Source organism: Ochotona curzoniae, unplaced genomic scaffold, assembly GCF_017591425.1.
Source record: "Ochotona curzoniae isolate NIBS_2020 unplaced genomic scaffold, NIBS_Ocur_1.0 contig_2321, whole genome shotgun sequence".
Lineage (NCBI taxonomy): Eukaryota > Metazoa > Chordata > Mammalia > Lagomorpha > Ochotonidae > Ochotona > Ochotona curzoniae.
Window position 1 is genome coordinate 22,874,903 of NW_024465421.1, and position 19,624 is coordinate 22,894,526.

General features: G+C 57.2%; 2 protein-coding genes and 1 long non-coding RNA gene across 4 annotated transcripts in view; 1 reads left to right on the forward strand and 2 right to left on the reverse strand.

Moving 5' to 3' along the window:
* Nucleotides 1-10,764, forward strand: part of LOC121151716 (heat shock protein 75 kDa, mitochondrial-like) — a 33,477-nt gene extending 22,713 nt beyond the window's left edge. The window contains exons 9-18 of the mRNA XM_040973444.1: nt 21-176; nt 1,067-1,187; nt 3,377-3,446; nt 6,515-6,662; nt 7,686-7,871; nt 8,054-8,192; nt 8,474-8,559; nt 9,003-9,148; nt 10,494-10,566; nt 10,657-10,764. Coding sequence (XP_040829378.1) covers nt 21-176; nt 1,067-1,187; nt 3,377-3,446; nt 6,515-6,662; nt 7,686-7,871; nt 8,054-8,192; nt 8,474-8,559; nt 9,003-9,148; nt 10,494-10,566; nt 10,657-10,758 — 1,227 coding nt within the window. The 3' untranslated portion in view covers nt 10,759-10,764. The remainder of the gene's footprint in view (nt 1-20; nt 177-1,066; nt 1,188-3,376; nt 3,447-6,514; nt 6,663-7,685; nt 7,872-8,053; nt 8,193-8,473; nt 8,560-9,002; nt 9,149-10,493; nt 10,567-10,656) is intronic.
* Nucleotides 2,699-19,624, reverse strand: part of LOC121151718 — a 35,021-nt gene continuing 18,095 nt past the window's right edge. Inside the window, exon 3 of the long non-coding RNA XR_005883204.1 lies at nt 2,699-2,732. This is a non-coding gene — a long non-coding RNA (uncharacterized LOC121151718). The remainder of the gene's footprint in view (nt 2,733-19,624) is intronic.
* On the reverse strand, nt 10,839-19,372 carry LOC121151717 (deoxyribonuclease-1-like). Of its 2 annotated transcripts, XM_040973445.1 has the most exons (10): nt 19,305-19,372; nt 12,918-13,042; nt 12,515-12,659; nt 12,165-12,253; nt 11,988-12,071; nt 11,720-11,835; nt 11,505-11,617; nt 11,281-11,435; nt 11,045-11,141; nt 10,839-10,961 (listed from the first exon to the last, which is right to left on the reverse strand). In XM_040973445.1, the coding sequence occupies exons 3-10, from the start codon at nt 12,656-12,658 to the stop codon at nt 10,914-10,916; spliced, it is 846 nt and encodes a 281-aa protein (XP_040829379.1). In that variant the 5' UTR covers nt 12,659; nt 12,918-13,042; nt 19,305-19,372; the 3' UTR covers nt 10,839-10,913. The 2 variants fall into 2 exon arrangements, with proteins under 2 accessions (XP_040829379.1, XP_040829380.1); XM_040973446.1 differs by lacking the exons at nt 12,165-12,253; nt 12,918-13,042; nt 19,305-19,372 and having other exon boundaries at nt 12,515-12,643.

Genomic DNA, 19,624 nt, shown 5'->3' on the forward strand with positions numbered 1-19,624 from the left:
CCTGTCAATCCTACCTCCAGGCCATCTGGATGATGGACCCCAAGGACGTTGATGAGGGGCAGCATGAGGAGTTCTACCGTTACATCGCCCAGGCTCATGATAAGCCCCGCTACACCCTGCACTACAAGGCGGACGCCCCACTCAACATCCGGAGCCTCTTCTATGTACCAGACACAGTGAGTGGCCCTCTCAGCACTGGTGCTCTATATGATGCCAGTACCACAATGAAAGATTAGTGTACTGTGCCACTGTGCTGGCCCCTGGAGAGTGTGTTTTCTGTGCCATGTTTCAGTCAGGCCTCAGTACCAGGGCCTGGCGATGGGGGTGGTCTAGGCAGTGGTCATTCTAGGCCATCAGGCAGCACTTGCAGGGTTGTGTGGAGTAGGGCTCCCACGCTAGTGCATCCTCAGTGCTCTGCCTGTCCCCTGCACCCACAGTCCAACTCTCCTGACCTCTCACATTTCTTAGTGTTCATCCTGGAAAGAGCTGGGCCGGTGCTGGCCCTTGAGTGAAGTCTACAGATAATCCCAAGCCTTCCCAGACCTGTGCCTATGGCTGACACATGTCAGCCCCTCTGGTGGGAGAGCAACACCTTGGTGCCCAGACCAGGCTGGTCCAGTAGGCTGTGTGGTTACCAACTCAGAAGTGGCCCTGTCTTTTTTGCAGATCATGAAGCACTTTTAAAATCCGCCCCACCCCACTGTGTAGAAGTATGAAAACCATTCCTAGGCTGCACAGGTTCACAGTGACCCAGACTTAGCCTGTGGGCTGGGCCTGCTCCCCCTTGTTCTGAGGACATACAGTCTTCCTTAGGGAGGGTCTGGGGTGGGGAAGGGAGGTAGCAGTGCCCAGGAAGCCTGCTCGGTCCCCGCAGAGCTCGGTACAGGGCGGGTGTCTGCCCCGACGCAGCAGCAGCAGGAGGGCTGTGTGTGCTGGCTGGGCGATAGCAGACTTGCTTCCCATCTTGGTATCCTGTGTATGCTGCATCTCCAGCCTGGAGCTCCTTGGCTGCTCATGTTGTCACTGAGCTCCTTGCACGGGACTGACTGACCTTTCCTCACCCCAGAAGCCGTCCATGTTTGATGTGAGCCGGGAGCTGGGCTCCAGTGTCGCGCTGTACAGCCGCAAGGTCCTCATTCAGACTAAGGCCACCGACATCTTGCCCAAGTGGCTGCGCTTCGTGCGAGGTACAACACCCAGTGCATGCTCAGTGTCTGGAGGCAGTGCCTGGGGCCAGAGTTGCCGACCCTGCACGTGGACAGGGTCAGGCTGGGCACTATGGGCTGGCTGTTCAGGAGCTAATGGGATTACTGTTGAGGGAGAAGGCCAGGTCTGAGCACACAGGTGCACATTGTCCAGTCACATTATACATGTATAGATTTTAAAGATTTTTTTTTTTTAGTTGAAAGACATTTTATAAGGAGAGGAGAGGTTATCCATCCATGGTTCACTTCCAAAATAGCTGTAGTGGCTAGAACTGAGCCGATCCAAAAGCCAGGCGCTTCTCTGGCTCTTACATGTCCAGGGTTCCAAGTACTCTGGCCAGCCTCTGCTGCCACAAGCAGAGAGCTGGATTGGAGTGGAGCAGCTGAGATATAAATCGGTGCCATGTGGGATTTGGGCACCACAGTACGGAGATTAGCTTCCTGTGCCCCACTGCACCAACCCCACATTTATTTTATTTTGTGCAGACTTCCCCATTTTTATTTAAGTGAGGAGAAAGAGTAAACAGATAAAGATCTGCCACCTGCTGGTTGACTTCCCAATTGGCCACAATGGCCGGCACATGGGCACAGGGGCCTAGGCATTTGGGCCGTCCTCTGTTGCTTTTCCAGTTGCATTGGCAGAAGTGGAGCAGCCGTGACTCAAGCCAGCACTCCTATGGGATGCCGGTGCCATAGGCACCAACCCCTATTTTTTTTTTAAGTTGAAAGTAAGAATTCCACAGGAGAAGCAGAGATGTTCCATCTGCTGGTTCACTTCCCAAATGGTTGCCCCTGCCAGAACTGAGCTGATTTGAAGCTGATAGGAGTTGCTTCTGGATCTGCCATGTGGGTGCAGGGTCCCAGTGACTTGCTTTCCCAAGCACATTAACAGGGAGCTGGATCAGAAGTGAAACAGCCAGGATATGAACTGGTGCTCATATAGGATGCCAATGCCACAGAGCAAAGGATTAGCATGCTATACTACTGCGATGGCCTGTTTTTTGTTCAAGATTTATTTCGATTTAAACAAAGACTAAGTGACAGGGACAGAGAGATCTCCATCTGCTGGTTTATTCCCCAAGTGAATATGAAAGTGTGGTTGGACCAAGCTGAAGCGAGGAGGAGCCAGGAATTCCGTCCTGGTCCCCCATGAGGCTAGCAGGGGCCTAAACAGGCCATCTCTTAGTGTCTTCCAAGCTGCATGAGCTGGAAGCATGTGCAGTGGAGCAGCTGGGACTCAAACCTGGCACTGATGGAGGATGCAGGGGTCACCGCTACTTTAACCATGACACCACAAGCCTTTTTAAATTTTTTTTTAAGATTTCATTTTTATTGGAAAGTCAGATATGCAGAGATAAAGAAATACAAAGAGAAAGATCTTCATCCTATGGGTCACTCCCCAAGTGACTGCAACAATCGGAGCTGCGCCGATCTGAAGCCAGGAGCCCCCCGGGGTCTCCCACGTGGGTGCAGGGTCCCAAGGCTTTGGGCCATCCTCCACTGCTTTCCCAGGCCACAGGCAGGGAGCTGGATGGGAAGTGGGGCTTCCCGGATTAGAACTGGCGCCCGTATGGGATCCCGGTGCGTTCAAGGTGAGGACCTTGACCGCCAAGCTATCGCATTGGGCCCAACACTGTTTTTAATATCAAAAACTGAAAGGAGCCAGGTTCAAATGTATTTATTTGAAAGCAGTTATAGCATGATGGGGGAAGAGAAGCAGATCTTTTATTTTCTGGGCCAGGAGCTGCTTATGTAGGTCTCCCATCTGGGTGCAGGGGCCCATGGACATGAGCCATCCTCTGCTGCTTTCTCAAGCCATTAACAGGGAGCTACATCAGAAATGGAACAACTGGGTCATGAGCCAGTCTTCATATAGGATGCCAACATTGCAGGCAGCAGCTTAATGCGCTGTATCACAACACCTGATTCTAACATGAGGGGCATGGTGCACATGGATCCCCAGCCAGGATCCCCACACATACACACGAACTCTGAGAAGAGCTGGGGGCGCTCAGCGTGACCCCTATTGTCCTCTCACTTCCTGTGAGCGGTGAGCATCCCGGCCATGGAGCTAAAGGGCCTGTTCACAGAGTGTGAGAAGTGTGGAGTCCCGGGCAGTGGTTGGGGCCAGGTGTCAGGCAGGGAGGGGCTGAGCAGCCATGTCCCCTCAGGTGTGGTGGACAGCGAGGACATCCCCCTGAACCTCAGCCGGGAGTTGCTGCAGGAGAGCGCACTCATCAGGTGAGCAGGGGGCGGAGCTGGGCCCCTCTGGAGTCGGCCGGTGTCGGGACTGGCCTCTGGCGGTCCGCGAGCACCTGAGTCTGCCCAGACGAATGCGTCTTTGGGCTTTTTCTCCTGGCAGGAATCATGTTTGCTCACTGACAGGCACCCGCTCCTCAGAACCCCAGTGTGCAGCTCCCACGTCCGTGGCTTGGGTTAGTGGGCGGCTTGCAGGGTTGCTGTGTGGGATGAGGGGCAAGTAAGAAATGACACCTTTGTGACTCAAGTGTGCATGAGTGCAGCATGCTGCAGCCAGACGCAGATGCTGCTCCCGGAAACGCAGGTGCACCTCTCACCCCAGGGCCCCCGCAGAGGTGTCAGCAGGGGAGGGCCAGAGCCACCACCCCAGGCCCCACAGCCCCACCCCACTGTCACAGTCTCCCTGGTCTTGTGTAACATCGGGTCTGTTGTGTTCCTCTTTTTCTGCCTTATGATCTGAGGCGCTCTCCATGTCTAGTAACTAGGAGTCACAGTGCAGTGGCCTGTCAGGTGGGTGTGTGGGGCTGGTGTTTCCAGGTCCACAGGGTTGAGCAGGAGGCCGGCTGCTTGGAGCTCCATGTCCAGTGCTGTGTGGCGGGTGCAGGGCTGCGTGGTCAGAAGAACCGGTTGCTTTAGTATGCGCAGGTCACTTCCTGGTATCACACAATTCAACAGCACCCGTGCCGACTGTGCTGGCACCTGGCAGCTGTGACTCCTCACCTCCATGCTAGCATGCCACGGGGCGGTGCTTGCTGACCACACTGGTCACCATGGCTGCGTGCAGTGAGCATCCTTGTGGTGGCCTCTTGATGAAGCACACAAACCTTCTATCCCTCCCCGATTGATTCCTCAGTGCCCCCAACAAGGGCTGTGCTGGGCCGAAGCCGGAGTCGGGAAGTCTGTCCCACTCTGCCCTGTGGATGACAGAGACCCAACTCCTTGGGCCTTCCCGAGCATGCCACGCTGGCAGGGACTGCTAGGGGGTGGGGATCTTGGCGGTGCTCGACCTGGCCCAACACCAGGGGCCACACTGTGTCTGGGAGACTTCACTGGGGAGGAAGGTGTCTCGTGGACATGGGTCGAGAAAGCAGTGTGTCCCCTCTTATTGTGCGGTGGGCATGTGTGTGATGTACAGTGTGTGTGTCCTCATCCTGTAGTGTTCGCTGTGTGTCCACTCTCTTGGGCCCCTCATCTGCCACCCTGCTCACCTTGTTGGCTGAAGTGTTTCGGGAACTTGCATTACGTTTGTGCTTGTCAAAGGTTGGAATGTTAGCCTGAGAACTCCCTGTGCTGGGAAAGATCTTCCATCTTAGAATGTCTTAGAAGCACTGCAAACTCCCTGTGGGTTGGGAGTGCGGTGCACAGGGTGCCACCAGCAGGTCAGGAACTCAGCTCACCACCATGGGAATGTTCTAGGCCAGTGTGTCGTAGAAAGCCCTCAGCCCAGAATGGTCTGGGGGCTGCAGTTCTCTGGAGGCAGCGAGGGCCTGTGGAGGTTTCTGAGGCTGTAGCATCACCCTCGTCATTTGTGTGTGGGTCAGGTAGAACATGCGACTGTCATCATGGCATTGTCAGGTGGGACATTTGCCGTGGTGGTGTTCGTGGACTTACTCCAAAGGCTTTCAGGTGTCACTGTCATTTAATGCCAAGTGCTTTCCGATTGGGATGAGTCAAGCTGTACCCTGGTCCTGACATTGGTGGACAAGGCTTCAGAACAGCTGTGGCTGCTGCCAGTCGGTCTCTGCAAGTATGCGCACAGCTGTGTGGCCCGTGTGTGGTGTCAGTGCCTCTGGGCCCACCCAGTCCTCCACACGTTCTGGTCTTGTCCCCTGCAGTGTCCTCTGATATTGAGAAGACTTCATCTTCTGAGATTGACCCACCTCACACGTTGCTTCCCAGTACCTGGTCTGTTCCAGTCCCTAACAAGTGTCCCTGTCTCTACTTGGCCTGACCCCAGGGCTGGCTGCTCTCCCCCTGCAAATTGCCTCCATCTGTAGGTGCCCAGACCCCAGCAGGATGCCCTGCGCAGGCCAAGGCTCCATGCAGGTGTCCCACCTGTCCCAGCCCCTGCAGGACCCTTGAATGAGGAGGCTTCTGTGTTTAAAGATTTTTTTCTCTTAATTCATTGGAAAAACAGGGTTGCACAGCATGAAGGAGAGTCAGAGAGATTTGCCATCTACTGTTTCACTTCCCAAACAGCTGCAATGGCCAGCACTGTGCCAGATTGAAGCCAGGATCCTCCTCGGTGTCTGCCGTGTGGGTGCATCCTCTGCTGTTTTCCCAGGCACTAATAGGAGGGAACAGCTCGACTCAAACTGGCACCCATATGGGATGCTGGTTTTGGCAGGTGGCAACTTAACCTGCTGTCTCTAATTTTAACTTCTTGAAAGATGTTAACTAAAGTAAAAGCAGAACTAACCTCACACAGTTACTGTTAACGTTGGGCCTGTGTGTGGGGCCTCAGCAGCTGTGGGCAGCATGGCCTTGGTATTGCGTGGTGAAGGTACCTTGTCCAGTGCTGAAGCCAAGTGGAGAGTGCCCACAGCCTGCCTCTGTGGGCCGGGTGCAGCTCTGCGGGTATCTGGCTTCTCTTCTGTCCCACTTTCTCCTGTCACTGATGACTTTCAGCAGGGTTTTTTGGTTGATTTAGAGATATGTTTATATGAAAGGCAGAGTGGCAGACCAGGAGAGATGTTCAGTTAGCTGGTTCATTCCCAACATAGCTGTGACAGCCAGGGTGGGGCCGGGAATTATGTTGGGTCCTGCACTTGTTTCCTAGGTGCCTCAGTAGCAAGCTGGGCTGTAAGCAAAGCAGCCGGAACTGGACTCTACGCACCACCGTGCTGGCCCCTCACCATTTTTTATCCTGTTCTCTCCGGTTGGGTGCTAAAATGGCTCGTAATTTTCTTGTTTTATGTACCATGGGGAGCATCCTTTCCCGCCTCTAGGTGGCACTGCTCCCGGCTGCCTCCCGCCCGGCTCACTCTGCTTGGCCTGTCAGTTGGGTCAGGGTGATGTGGGTATCATGGACACCGCACACTCTCCTCTAGGAAACTCCGGGACGTTCTGCAGCAGAGACTCATCAAGTTCTTCATTGACCAGAGCAAGAAGGACACTGAGAAGTACGCCCGGTTCTTTGATGATTATGGCTTGTTCATGAGGGAAGGCATCGTGACCATGGCGGAGCAGACGGTCAAGGTAGGGCCGGCCTGAGGCTGTGGGCAGCCACATGTCCAGGCTCCTGCTGGGGCTAGGCACATGGGGCAGGAGGTGGCTGCCACAGGCCAGTCAGGTTCAGAGCACTCTATGCTTGTCCCCAAGCACACTGCCCCGAGCACAGGTGGGAAAGGGGTGAGCACACCATTCCTCTTAGGACACTGGGGTGTGGACAGGTCGCAGGGGGCAGGGCAGGGGAGGTGATTTTGTCAGCAGTGGAAATTCTAGACACCGGGAGTAGGGGCCCAGGGCCTTGTTCACCCAGCGGCTGCTCTCTGCCCCATAAATGCTGCTGTCTGTTGTTGCCATGTAATCCTCCAGTCACCAGGTGATCTTTCAAGGTGGAAGGGTGTGTTCTGTGGGCTCTGTTGAGCAGCCAGCACCTCAGGTTCCGGGTAATGCCCACCCCCCGGAGGAGGTGTGTCTGTCAGCTCTGCCCCCACGCAGTGTGTGGGAAGGAGGGCAGCCAGTTTGTGGGTCCCCAGGAGAGAGCACTGTGGCTGCAGGGTGCTGGGGAAGCCTGGGCTGGTCCTCCCCTGGGCCCTGCTGGCTACTCTGCCGTCACTGTGCAGGCTTGTCTGGATGGACCCTGCTGTGTGAGTCCCTGCCCGGGGCAGCCTCCTCCCAGAGCCTGCTAACAATGTTTGCCCCCGTGGGGCCCGTGCTTGTATACAACCCAGAGCAGAAAATGCAGCCTGGGTGCCGTCTGCCCTGCCCCAGGTCCAGGATCCTTCTGGGCCCCTGCTTTGACCATCGGGAATCCTGGGCATGTCACTTTGTTACCTGATCCTTGTCCTTCTGTGTCACGCCTGGCAGAGCCAAAGGCTCCGGCCTGGTGGCCCTGTCAGCTCAAAATCCCACTGGGCCTTGTCCCTCCCTGGCTGGGAGGAAGCTGAAGAGATGTGGGACTTCCCTGGGGAGGGGCCCAAAGATGCCCGAGTCCTCCCTAGCCTAGTGGGCCAGGCCAGCGCCCTGCAGCGTGTGAGCCAGTCCTGGTCTGTGCAGGAGGACATTGCGAAGCTGCTGCGTTACGAGTCATCAGCGCTGCCCGCCGGCCAACTTACCAGCCTCACGGACTATGCCAGCCGCATGCAGGCTGGCACACGCAACATCTACTACCTGTGTGCCCCCAACCGGCACCTGGCCGAGCACTCACCCTATTATGAGGCCATGAAGCAGAAACACACAGAGGTGGGTGAGCCGGCAGCTCTATTAGAGGGTGCTGAGAGGTGTGTGAGTTGAGGGTGGGTGCTGATGGACCAGCAGGGCTCCCTGCCAGCCTTCTGGTGTGCCACCCCATCACACCCCCGCAGCTCAGGAGCCCAGTGCCCGAAGTGGTTCCCATGTCCTCAGGACATGTCCGGCATCCACAGGTCCTCTTCTGCTATGAGCAGTTTGATGAGCTGACCCTGCTACACCTGCGTGAGTTTGACAGGAAGAAGCTCATCTCCGTGGAAACAGACATTGTCGTTGACCACTACAAGGAGGAGAAGTTCGAGGACGCGTCCCCAGGTCTGCCCCCCACCAGCGTGGGAGGTGCCCTGAGGGTGGGGTGGGCCAGGGCTGATTCTCCTTCCACCCAGGCCCCTTCTGCCCTGCTGGGTCCCCACAGGCTCTCATGCTGGAGCTGGGGCCACCCTCACAGTCGCTGTCTGAGCTGAGCACTTCGGGTTAGCGAGGGAACAGCTGGATCCTGGGGTCCCCTCCAGGGCTACTACTTCTATGGCCCCTCAAGGCCTCGTCGGGGCTGAGGCGCCCTGGGAGCTCACGCGTGCCCTTCCTCTTTCCCACAGCTGATGCACGGCTCTCAGAGAAGGACGCCGAGGAACTGATGGCCTGGATGCGGAATGCTCTGGGGCCTCGTGTTGCCAACGTGAAGGTGAGGCCTTCCCCAGGATGGGCTCACGTGGCCCGGCGCCGGGCTCGGCTGCTAGCTCAGGGCAGAGAAGGGTGCGCAGGCACGCAAGGTGGAATGAGCCAAGCTCTGTGTCCGGGTTCCAGGATGCAGCTGGGTCCTCGTACAGATGGCTCCTCGTTAGGCCTTGGGTGACCTGCCTAGGTTGTCTGCTCTAGGTCACGTTGTGGGCCTGTCAGTAAGTCTCTTGGCGAGAGCCAGGCAGGCCAGGCAGGCGAGAGGCCTCACAGGACCTGCAAGTTAGGCCGCGGCCATGCTGGGGCCCTCAGAGCTGAGGGCGGCACACGTTGGCTGCTGTGGATTCAGCCTTGGGTGCGGGGACTGGTGGCATGGGGGAGCAGGAGGGCTGTTCCTACCTTGAAGTCGGCAAGTTCATCTGGCTGAGCCCCCCGACCCTTTGCCTGCAGGTGACTCTGCGCTTGGACACGCACCCTGCCATGGTGACGGTGCTGGAGATGGGAGCCGCGAGGCACTTCCTGCGCATGCAGCAGCTGGCCCGGACCCAGGAGGAGCGCGCCCAGCTCCTGCAGCCCACACTCGAGATCAACCCCAGGTGAGCCCAGGGCAGTGTGACCACAGCTAAGGCTGTGTGGTCGGATGGACATGCGCAGAGGAGCCCCTGGTAGTCACACTATATTAGGCTGTACTTCAAGCATTATGTCGCCCAAGATTTTTAAGATTCATCTTTTTGAAAGGTAAGATGACAATTTACCGGACAGCCCTCTCATCCACTGCTGCACTCCCAACATGGCCACGGTGCCACCAGGAGACAACACCGGGCCCATCCTAGCTGCCTTTGCAGGCCAAGCTAGGTTTTCAGCACCCCCAGAGCCACAGTCTCCCGTCCCCATCCTGTACCTTCTTGACCTTGCAGAGCAGTTCTGAACTGTAAGAGCATTTCTCTAGGTCACCAGCGCAGACTTCTGGCTGTGGCCGCTCTGCCTGCTTCAGCCTGCTGGGCCTTTGCTGCCCACACACAGGTCTCCATGCTCAGCAAGTGTTTGCAAGGACATTTTTATTCATTTGGAAGTTTAGTTAAAGAGGGAGAATTGAGTATTCTCCATCCGGTGCTTGCTTCCCCTGCCAGCCATGTCTCCCAGGACGGGGCTGAAGCCAGGAACTGCCCCACAATGTGGGTGACCTTGTGGTCAAGGGGGCCCAAGTCCTCAGGGCAGCCACGTGCTCACCCCAATTCTGGCAAACTAGTTGTGTTGGAGAGCCCCACCAGAGGACTTTCACATTCGGTTAACTCTGGGTCATTCACAATTCCAGCAGCAGTGAGTTCAAACCTGTGACAGAGGTATGGGCTTCCCGCCGTCGCCCGGGGAACTCTTGTCCCTGGGTGGCACGAGGCCAGCACTGTCCCCACATGTTTGCTCCTGAGCCTAAGCACTCGTGCTAGACAGATCCTGTTCTTTCTTGGCTGCCTGAAGTTTCATCTTTGGTATTTGATCCTTCTGGCTGTAAGGAAAGAGTAAAATAGCAGCTCGTTTTCCCTGGCACTCTGGGTGGAACTGGTGCTGTCTCACCATCCAGGGCCTCCCCTTGTGCCTGTTCTTCCAGAGCTGTTTCCCTATACAGGTTTTACACTGTATTTGTTTAGGTGTGTACAGCTAGCTTATTTGTTAAGGATAATTTAGAGTTCATTTCCCAGCTGAATTTAGCCTGCTATGCCCCAATGTTCACCCCTAAAAGAAGCCTGTAAGAATTTTTTTTTTTTAATTACCTGGTAATGTGGTTATGTATGAGTTCAGGAAAATTTAGGTACCCAGGCTATAAATGTGCAAAATGGGGCCTGTTCTGGGATGGATTCAGGGTGGGAACCCAGTACCTCTCTGTAGACAGATGTGTCGGGCTGAGCACAGCAGGGGCTACCCTTGGTGGCTTCTGTGTTGCAGGCATGCGCTCATCAGGAAGCTGAAGCAGCTGACAGCAAGTGAGCCCGAGCTGGCCCAGCTGCTCGTGGATCAGGTAAGAGGCGTTGGGTCCTGCGTGGGCCTTGGTGGGGAGCGATGCTCTGCTGGCGGGTTTTAAAGGCTGCAATGGGGCCCTGCCTTCCAGATCTATGAGAACGCCATGATCACGGCAGGACTGGTGGACGACCCCAGGCCCATGGTGGGCCGTCTCAACGAGCTTCTCGTCAAAGCGCTGGAGCGGCACTGAGAGCCCAGGAGGGACGGCGCCCGGTGGCTCCACTCCCCAGGAGGAAGGAGGCAACAGCATGCACTCACCACCCTCTTTATTACCCTTTTAAAAGTGTGTGTCCCTCTACCCGTTCCCCCTCTGTGCAGGCTTCTCCAGGTCCAGTCTCGCAGGCCTCAGGCAAGAGTCACCTCCACAGGATAGTGGTCACTGATGGCCTGGGCCTGTGAGAACACATACAGGCAGTTTCCCTCTTGCTCCCACCTGCCCAGGAGGAGATGAGGGGAAGGCCAGGCGGGACACCTACCAGTTGGCTGCTCAGTCCGTAAGCAGTCTGGAAGTTGAAGGGAGCAGCTGAGTTGGGAACAACAGCACCTCGGAGCTGAGTTCCTGTGACCACGATTCTGTGGGCGGCAGAACAAGAGGCCTTGCACCCTTCCTGTCCAGGCACTCTTTCCTAGTGGTCTGGACGTTGTCTTTACCCAGTGGCTGCTCTGGAGAAAAACCAGGCCTCGGGGAGGAGCCAGGCTCCTGCTCGCTCACCTGTCATAGGCACAGTTGGTGGAGGTGGCGGTGGTGTCTGCAGAGTCAGGAATCAGCCACTGGAAAGCAGAGTTGGTGCGCAGGCGGATGGAGGACCACTGGGAGGAGGTTACGTAGCTGCAGTCTGCGTTGAAGTCACCCATCAACATGATGTCCTGTCAGGAAACACCTACTTGTTGCTCCGGACGGAGGTGGGGCTGAGTCCCCGCCCCGGCCAGGCTCACCTGTAGCCCCCACTTCTTCTGCACGTCGAGGTAGACGTCATAGAGTGCGTCAATCTCGGCCACTGCGTCCTCGGGGGCTGCGTGCAGGGGCACCACGGCGAACTGCTTGACCTCTGCCGGGGGACGGCAGACCCGAGGTCAGTGTGGAATCCCTGCTCCAGGCCTGCTCCAGCCCACGTTCCAGAGGGACTCGGGCCACACACAGCGGCGCTTACTTGTGTTTGGGGAGGAGAACTTGACAATGGCCGGCTCCCGGCTGAAGGTGTCGGTCCCGCACGACTCACAGCCGTCGTCGTAGTAGTAGCTGTCTAGGACAGACACCTGGTCAGGCCTGCAGGGAGTCAAAGGAGCAGAAGTCAGGTGACCTTGGGCGAGGAGCTGTCCCTTCCCCTCCTCGGGCCTGGGAGGGCAGCAGGAAAGGCCAGGTCTGAGTTCGGGCCTCGGCATCTGAACTCCCCACCCGTGCTGGCACCCGGACTTTGCCTGTATACGAAGAGGTAGCGCTCCTTATAGGTGCTGCGCCCCAAGGGGTCACTGACCACGTAGCGATAGGTGTCTGCTGCATTCCTGGGGTTCAGAAATGGAAGGCTCAGCTGAGGGGAACAGCAGCTGCCGAGACCAGTTACCCCCCCCCCCCCGGCACCCACCCCTGTCACCCACTTGTTGAGATTGTCCAGCAGCTTCCCCACAGCTGTCAGGTGGCTGTCTCGGACCTCCTGAATGAGGGCGATGTCGTAGCGGCTCACGATCTGCAGGTGGGTCACAGCAGGGCTGAGTGGACACGGCCCCGTGGGTTTCTGGGGCACTTTTGTACCCATTTGGCAGAAGCCTTAGGCCTTGTTGGGATACGGGCCACAAAACCATGGACCTGGTCCTATGGGTGCTGCACCTGATGGGCTGGCCCTACTGGCTGCCCACAGACACCAAGCCACCTACCTGCCAGCCAAAGCAGGGAGCCTCTGCCCCTCCCCTGTGGTGCCTCTGTCCTGGGGGACAGGCCCCAGACTGACCTGCACAATGTAGTTGACGAGGGTGGCATTGGACATCTTGGTCTCCCCAAAGGTCCGGATGTTGAAGGCTGCAACCTTCAGACAGCTGGCCACCTGCAGGCCAGCCAGGGCGAGCAGCGCCCACATCAGCATCACACCCCTCATGCTGTGGAGGGAAGCAGGTGATGAGACACTGCCCTTCCCCGGGGAAGTCCTATGCTAGAACATGAGGACCCTGAGTCTTTCTGCCCACATGCAAAGCAGGGCCCCTGGTTTCTCACTCGCCCACCAGGAAGCCAGCACCGGCCAGTGGGGCTGTGGGCGCCCGAGTCCCCTGAGGCTAGGGAGGTGCACATCAGAGACCCTTGCTCCCAGCCCCCCACATGGGTTCCAACAGGGCAGGGCTTGCCAGCCCAGTGCTCACCTGAGACAATGCAGACAAGGAGCTCTGTCAGGGATCTGAAATACTCCTTGTTATCAGTTCACCAAGGGAGGCCTCTGCACAAAGCTGACCCCAAGGCCCCAGTAGATGTGCTGGGCTCAGGATGCCTGCAAGGCAGCACCGTCCACCCAGGGCTTAAAAAAGGTTCTGGTGACTGTGGCCACACCCCCTCCAGGTGGGTGCCCTTCACCTGACAGCAGGGAACAATGGTGCTATCTGTGTGGCCTTCCCACTCAACCGATTTCAACAGCACCAGCTCCTTGCTGCTAAATACACCTGATAACCGTGTTTGCACTTGGTTATGGAAGCTGCAGCAGGCCAGACACTTGTACTCCCCTCACATGGGCCCTTTCCCTGGGAGCTCACAGAAGGGTCCTCACTAGGGGGCTTCCTTACATGGGACTACGTTTAGGTCCAGGGGTCCATGTCCACCAGCCTGCGGGCCAGGTATTTGGGAACTTTGGCCTTCCCACCTGTGTCTTTCCCGTACAGATCCGAGGCTTGATTCCACAGCAGCTCACCTGCTCAGTCCTGGGGGCTGCAGGCCAGGGCAGCTTACGGCCCTCCCTCCCATCACCGTCTAATCCTTTCAGGATCAGCTCTTGTCTTACAAGATGAGGCTGCGTGTAGGATCTGCCCAGATAATGCTCCCTCGCGCCAGCCCTACCTTAACCACACCTGCCTGCAGATTAATCCGAGGTTCCAGGGATGGGAACGTGGCATTTTCTGGGGTGCTGCCCCTCCTGGGAAAGCACTGCCCCACAGGGGGTGGGAGGGTGGGGGGCTGGCTTGTCCTTGGGAAGGAAGAGCCTAGCAGAAACCTGCACGAATCTTGGAGGTCAGCACTGTGGCATGGTCAACTAAGCTGCTGCCTCCTGCAGTGCTGTCCCACAGGGCGCTGGTCCAGCTCCCTGCTAATGCACCGAGGAAAGCACTGGGGGGTGGTCCGAGTGCTTGAGCCCCCACACTCACGTGGGAAGCCCAGAAGAAGCTCCTGGCTCCCAACTTTAGACCAGCCCAATTCCAGCCACTCTGGCTATTTGGGAAGTGAACCAGCAGATGGAGCATCATCCTCTGTTTCCTCCTAACTCTGCCTTGAAAAAATAATAATAAAACTTCAGAAAAACGTCTCAATACTGAGTGGGTGCTTTAGCAGAAGCGGGGTGGCAGAGGTCAGTGAGTGGCATGGCTTGCCTGGCCAGCCAGTAGTGAAACAGGATGTAGGTGGTGGTGAGGGTCAGCCAACCACGAGACGATTTTGTGGGAGCCTGCTGCGTCCAGAGCTGCAGGTGGACAGCTCTGGCAGTGGGTGCTCACATGTTCCCGTGTGGCCAACTCCCAGGAGCCCCTTCAGAAAGGCCTGCTGGTCTGTCCCTCCCACTTGGCACCTGCAACATGAACCCAGACCCCAGGCACATTTGGCACAGGCGTCTGCCTCTGACTTAGGCACTTTCCTGTCCCAGCAGAGGAACAGAAATCCTAGAGGGCAGGGTGGAGGTGGGGCACCACACTGGCAGCCACAGCACTCGGCTCACCATGGAGGGGCCAGTCCCTCCTGGTCTCTGGCGTGCCCTGGGCCAGCCTTGTCCTCTCCTCCAGCCAGCAGCTGTGGCGTGGGGAGTTAGGCCTCTCCAGCAGCGGCCTGGAGTCAGGAGCATGGGGCCTGTCCAGGTGTCCTCACCTTTCCAATGGGACAAGGCCTTCCCTGCCTTCCTGAGGACCAAGTGAAGCAACAGGACCCCACCTGTCAGAGGGACAGAACTGTCACACGTCTTCCACCTTCCTCCCTATGCCCTCAGACACCTGCCAGCAGCAACAGTCAAAGCTCCCCAGGCCACAAGCCCTGCCTCAAAGCATCAGCACAACGCCAGCGCTGCGCCTCGCCCCTCGGCCCACGTCATTGGCCTTGGCAAACCACAGCCAAGCCCAGTGCTGTTCCTCCCGTGCTGAGGCTGGGCCCCGAGACGGGACTCCAGGGGGGCCAGAGGAAGCCCAGCACTCCCCAGAATGACACCCACAGGGCAGAGGGCACACACAGGAGCAAAGCTGGGCCCATCTTGGCTGGGGTGAGCCGGTGTCCATTGGGCCCAAGGAGCCGCAGCTTCCTTTCCAAGTAAACCTGTCAAATGCCCAGGAAGGGGAAGGAGAGGCTCACTGACACCTGAGCCGTGGCAAAGGGTGAAGAAAAACATCCAACACACACTGGGTGCCATGCAGGCCCCACTCAACGCCAGTACGCAGGGTGGGGTGAGGGGGACGCAGGGGGTGCTGGGACAAGAAGCCTACACGTCACAGGGCACAGGACTGGTCGGTCCTGCTGCGTGCTGAGGGACAGTGAGCCGTCTGTTTACCAGGCTCAGGCAGCTCTCGTCCCAACAGCAGGCGTGCTTCCCGCCACGAGGCCCAGTCTGCAAAGCCACGGGGACTGTTCACCAGCCACAATGACCCCCATGGAACGAGCAGAGTCCTCCACAGCACACGCACGGGCCCCTGACGTCAGCGGCTGCCCTGGGTCACCTGGACAGGACACGTCGGTTCCTGTGTCGGTGAACCAAGGATCCGTGACCTTGAGCTAAGCGTGCTGAGCTGACAAACTCCAGGCCCACGGGCCTCTGGGGCCGCCCAGCCCGCTTGCAGAAGAGCCCTTCTGGCCTTCACCACACACACAACCGCTTGCATGACATCCACAGTCTCAGTCCGCACATGCACGTACCACAGACTGCCAGGCGCCTCGCAAGTGCAGGCAGGTTCTCAGATGGTGTCCCAGCTGACACCCGGGCACGCCTCCCGGTCCCGGACACAGCAATCCCAAATCTGATCAGACCTGCCCGGAGGCCGAGGCACGGGGCACCCAGCACAAAGGACAGCCTCTTCACCCCGTGCCAAGAGAGGTGAGGGCACAGAGCACGCAGGGCTACCAATTTAAGTGTGACCTGAGGCACGTCAATCAGTGACTGGGCTCATGAGGAACAATGACCCTTTAATCAAGCGGGCAGATGCCTGTTTAATGATCAGTCAGGGAAGTCACGGCAGTACCGTGCTCCTGGGGTGCTGATGGCACCGCCTGTGCTCACGCGTCTAATGCGGTGAAATGTGTCAGGGCAGGGGTTGGTGCCCACAAACCAGACACCAAGTGCCTGGGTTCAAGTCCCAGCTGCTTGCCATCCAGGCAAGCACCCTAACGCACACCCTGGGAGGCAGCTGGTGTTGGTGCAAAACCTTGGTTCCCTGGCACATGGGAAACCCAGGTGGAGCTCCGTGCTCCTGGTTTCAGTGTGGCCCAGCCCTGGCTGCTGCGGGCATTTAATCCATGAATGGGAAATATCTATCATCTCTTTGATATAAAAAAAAAATTTAAACATTGGGAAATATTTAAATGCATCGCCTGGGGTTTGCTTCAAGACGCTAATGACAGTTACATGAAGGTTCAGTATGTAACTCTCGGCTTTAGAACATATTGAAAGATTCCTGGGCCCGGCGCGGTGGCGCAGTGGTTAAGGTCCTCGCCTTGCATGCCCGGGATCCCATATGGGCGCCGGTTCTATCCCGGCAGCCCTGCTTCCCTTCCAGCTCCCTGCCTGTGGCCTGGGAAAGCAGTCGAGGACGGCCCAAAGCTTTGGGACCTGCACCCGCGTGGGAGACCCAGAAGAGGCTCCTGGCTTCGGATCGGCATAGTATCGGCCCGTTGCGGCTCACTTGGGGAGTGAATCATCGGACGGAAGATCTTCCTCTCTGTCTCTCCTCTCTGTATATCCGCCTTTCCAATGAAAAAATAATAAAAATAAATCTAAAACAAATTTTAAAAAATTTCCTAAGCCACACAAATAGATGGAATGCAATATTCCTCAAAAATATAACAAGAAGTGAATGTTGGGGACCAGTGCAGAGGCCCGGCAAGCCGACCCCCCGCCTGCAGCACAGGCATCCTACACGGCCTGCCTGTTCAAGTTCCGGTTGTTCCACCTTGGATCCAGCTCCCTATTAATGCACGTGGGAAGGCAGCACGTGGGAAGGCAGCGGGAGATGGCTCAAGTGCTGGGGCCCTGCACCCACACGGAGACCCGGAGGAAGCTCCTGGCTCCTGGCCTCAGACCAGCCCAACTAAGTCCGCTGCAGCCATTTGGGGAGTGACCTAGAAACTAAGATATTATTTCTATCTAATCTGTCTTATCTATCTCCTCTCTCCTGCCTCTGTCTTTCTGTCTTTCAAGTAAAGTAAATAATCTTTACAAACAAAGAAGTTAATGATGAAAATGAAGATACTGGGGCAGGTGTTGTGATTTAGTGAGTTGAATCACCACCTGAGGGCCCGGTGCGATTGCCTCGTGGCTAAGTCCTCACCTTCAATGTGCTGGGCTCCCATATGGGCGCCAGTTCTAATCCCGGTGGCCCCGCTTCCCATCCAGCTCCCTGCCCCTGGCCTGGGAAAGCAGTTGAGGACGGCCCAAAGCCTTGGGACCTGCACCCGAGTGGGAGACCCAGAGGAGCTCCTGGCTCCGGATTGGCTCAGCTCCAGCCATTGCGGCCGCTTGGGAATGATCATCAGACAAAAGATCTTCCTGTTTATCTGCCTTTCCAATAAAAATAAAATCTTTAAAAAAATATCACCACCTGAGACGCTAGACTGGGTTGAGTCCTGGTTGCTCTTCTGTCATTCCAGCTCCTTGCTCGTACGCCTGGGAAGGCAGGGGAAGACCAACCTGGGCCCCTGCCACCCACATGGGAGACCTAGATAGAGTTCCTGGCTCCTGCCTTTGGCCCAGCCCAGCCCCAGCTATGTGGCTACTTTGGGGAAAAAACAGCAAATGGCAGATTGTCTCTCCCTGAATCTACTGCTCTTGGAAATAAATAAATTCAAAAAACGAAAGACAAGAAACAAAACCGTCAAGACCCAGGTTAGCAGCTGAGAAGGCACCTCGGTGGTGAGGGAAGGGAGCAGGCAGGAGGGCAGCGGCCAAGTGGATGTGGGGGAGGAAAGAGTTGCAGCTGCAGCAGAGGGGGCCCTGTGGCCTTCGCAGGGACGGATTCCCGGGCAGGGGCTTGTCCAGACTTACACCGTGCCAGGGATCTTCCCTCAGCATCTGCTGGGCATCTTGCTGTGACCAAGTGAGCCAGACTATACCCATGGCCTTCCTGCCCAGATGTCAGATACCTGGGATGGGCCTGAGCATCCTAAGGCCGCCCTGTCCTCAGCCACAGCAGCTGTCAACCGCCCTTACATGACCCCTGCTTCCACAAACTGCCTGTGATCCACACACCCAGCTGGATCTGTCAGCCATGGATTACAACCTGTCACTACCTCCTCATTGTCCCGAAGACGTGCTGAGGGCATGCTGCCCTCTGCTCCCGGATCTCAGCTCACACCGTTCACTCTGTCCAGGCAGCTCAGGGCCCTCAGGCCAGATGACATCTCTCCAGAGGGGCCGTGCTAACCCAGACCTCTGACGGAACCCAGGGGGTGGTGGCCCATGTCCATGTTTGTTTTGCTTTGCTCATTTCCTGCGTATGCTGGTGGTCAGCTTTTGGACCAGAACACAAGTTCCCTGAAGCAAGGACTGTGTTTCTTTGTCCCAAAGCCCTGGAGCGCAGAGGGCACATGCCAGGCCACCCGCCAGAGCTGTCCTCCACCTGGGCATGTCAGGAAGGTCCTCTTCCTCTCAGCCTGCCAAGGCAAACCCTGTCCTCAGAGAGCCCAGCTAGGTGGATGCTGGGCATCCACGTGGGACATCGGGCAGTGAGCGTGACTTCACAGGGAGTTTCAGGGTACCCAGCAGCATCTTTTGAGGGTGCAGGGAGGGGGAGGGACAGCATCTGTGGCAACTTGACTCCCATCCACCCTGTACCCAGTGACCGAACAGCCGACAGTCACCACTCGGCCTGACGTGCTGCCCTTGGCCCGAGACCCAGCCTCAGCTCACCAGCCCTTGTGCATTTTTTTTATTCATTATCAAGTAGGCATTAACTGAAGCTGGAAAATTCCTCAGTTCCACACACCTCAAGTGCAGACAAAAGCCACAGGCTCACTTCAGCTGGAGACCCTCTGTAGCCAGGCTTCCCCCTGCCCCAGGCCACACATTTCTCCTTGGAGAGCCACAGGTGAAGTCTGTTTGAAAAGCCATTTATAATGTCCACACCAGGGAGACGGGCAGCTGCCTGACAGTGCGCAGTGTGCCATGCCCACAGGGTTCAGGCACAGAGCCACCTCCAGGGCACGCCACCTCCCCACCTGAGGCGGGAGGTCGGTGGAGGGTGAGCAGGGCCCCACCTCCCATGCCCTGACCCTCTGCAGCTGGCTGGCCCGGTGAATGCACCTGCTGAATTCATTACATTTATTAGGAACTCCAATTTACTGCGGCTTCTCCATCTTACCTCCTTTCTTCCCTATGCTAATCACAGCGGCTTCACAGTCCACATGTGAGAGACAAACAGCTTCCATCTCCCCAAGCACAGCCATCCCCTGCAAGCGACAACAAGGGTGACAGGACAAGAGTCAGGGTGCCCACTAAGCCAGGCTCAGAGCGCTGTGCAGCAGCGAAGGCCCTGTCACTTCGGTAAAGACCAGTCCACGTGGGGCGTCCCCTCTAGGGGCCTGCCAGGGTTCCAACCCAGAGCTTTTCTGAGGTCCCTGCCTCCACCCACACAGCCCAGCCCTGCTCCAGGCAGTGGCCAGCTTTATGGGCAATCCGGAG

Excerpts from the sequence above, each read along its gene's own strand:
- LOC121151717 (XM_040973445.1), bottom strand. The coding sequence starts at position 12,658 with ATGAGGGGTGTGATGCTGATGTGGGCGCTGCTCGCCCTGGCTGGCCTG. Across the intron at positions 11,836-11,987 it reads CGCTACCTCTTCGTATACAG|GCCTGACCAGGTGTCTGTCC; the intron begins GCAAAGTCCGGG and ends GACTCCCTGCAG. Across the intron at positions 11,618-11,719 it reads GTTCTCCTCCCCAAACACAA|AGGTCAAGCAGTTCGCCGTG; the intron begins GTAAGCGCCGCT and ends GTCCCCCGGCAG.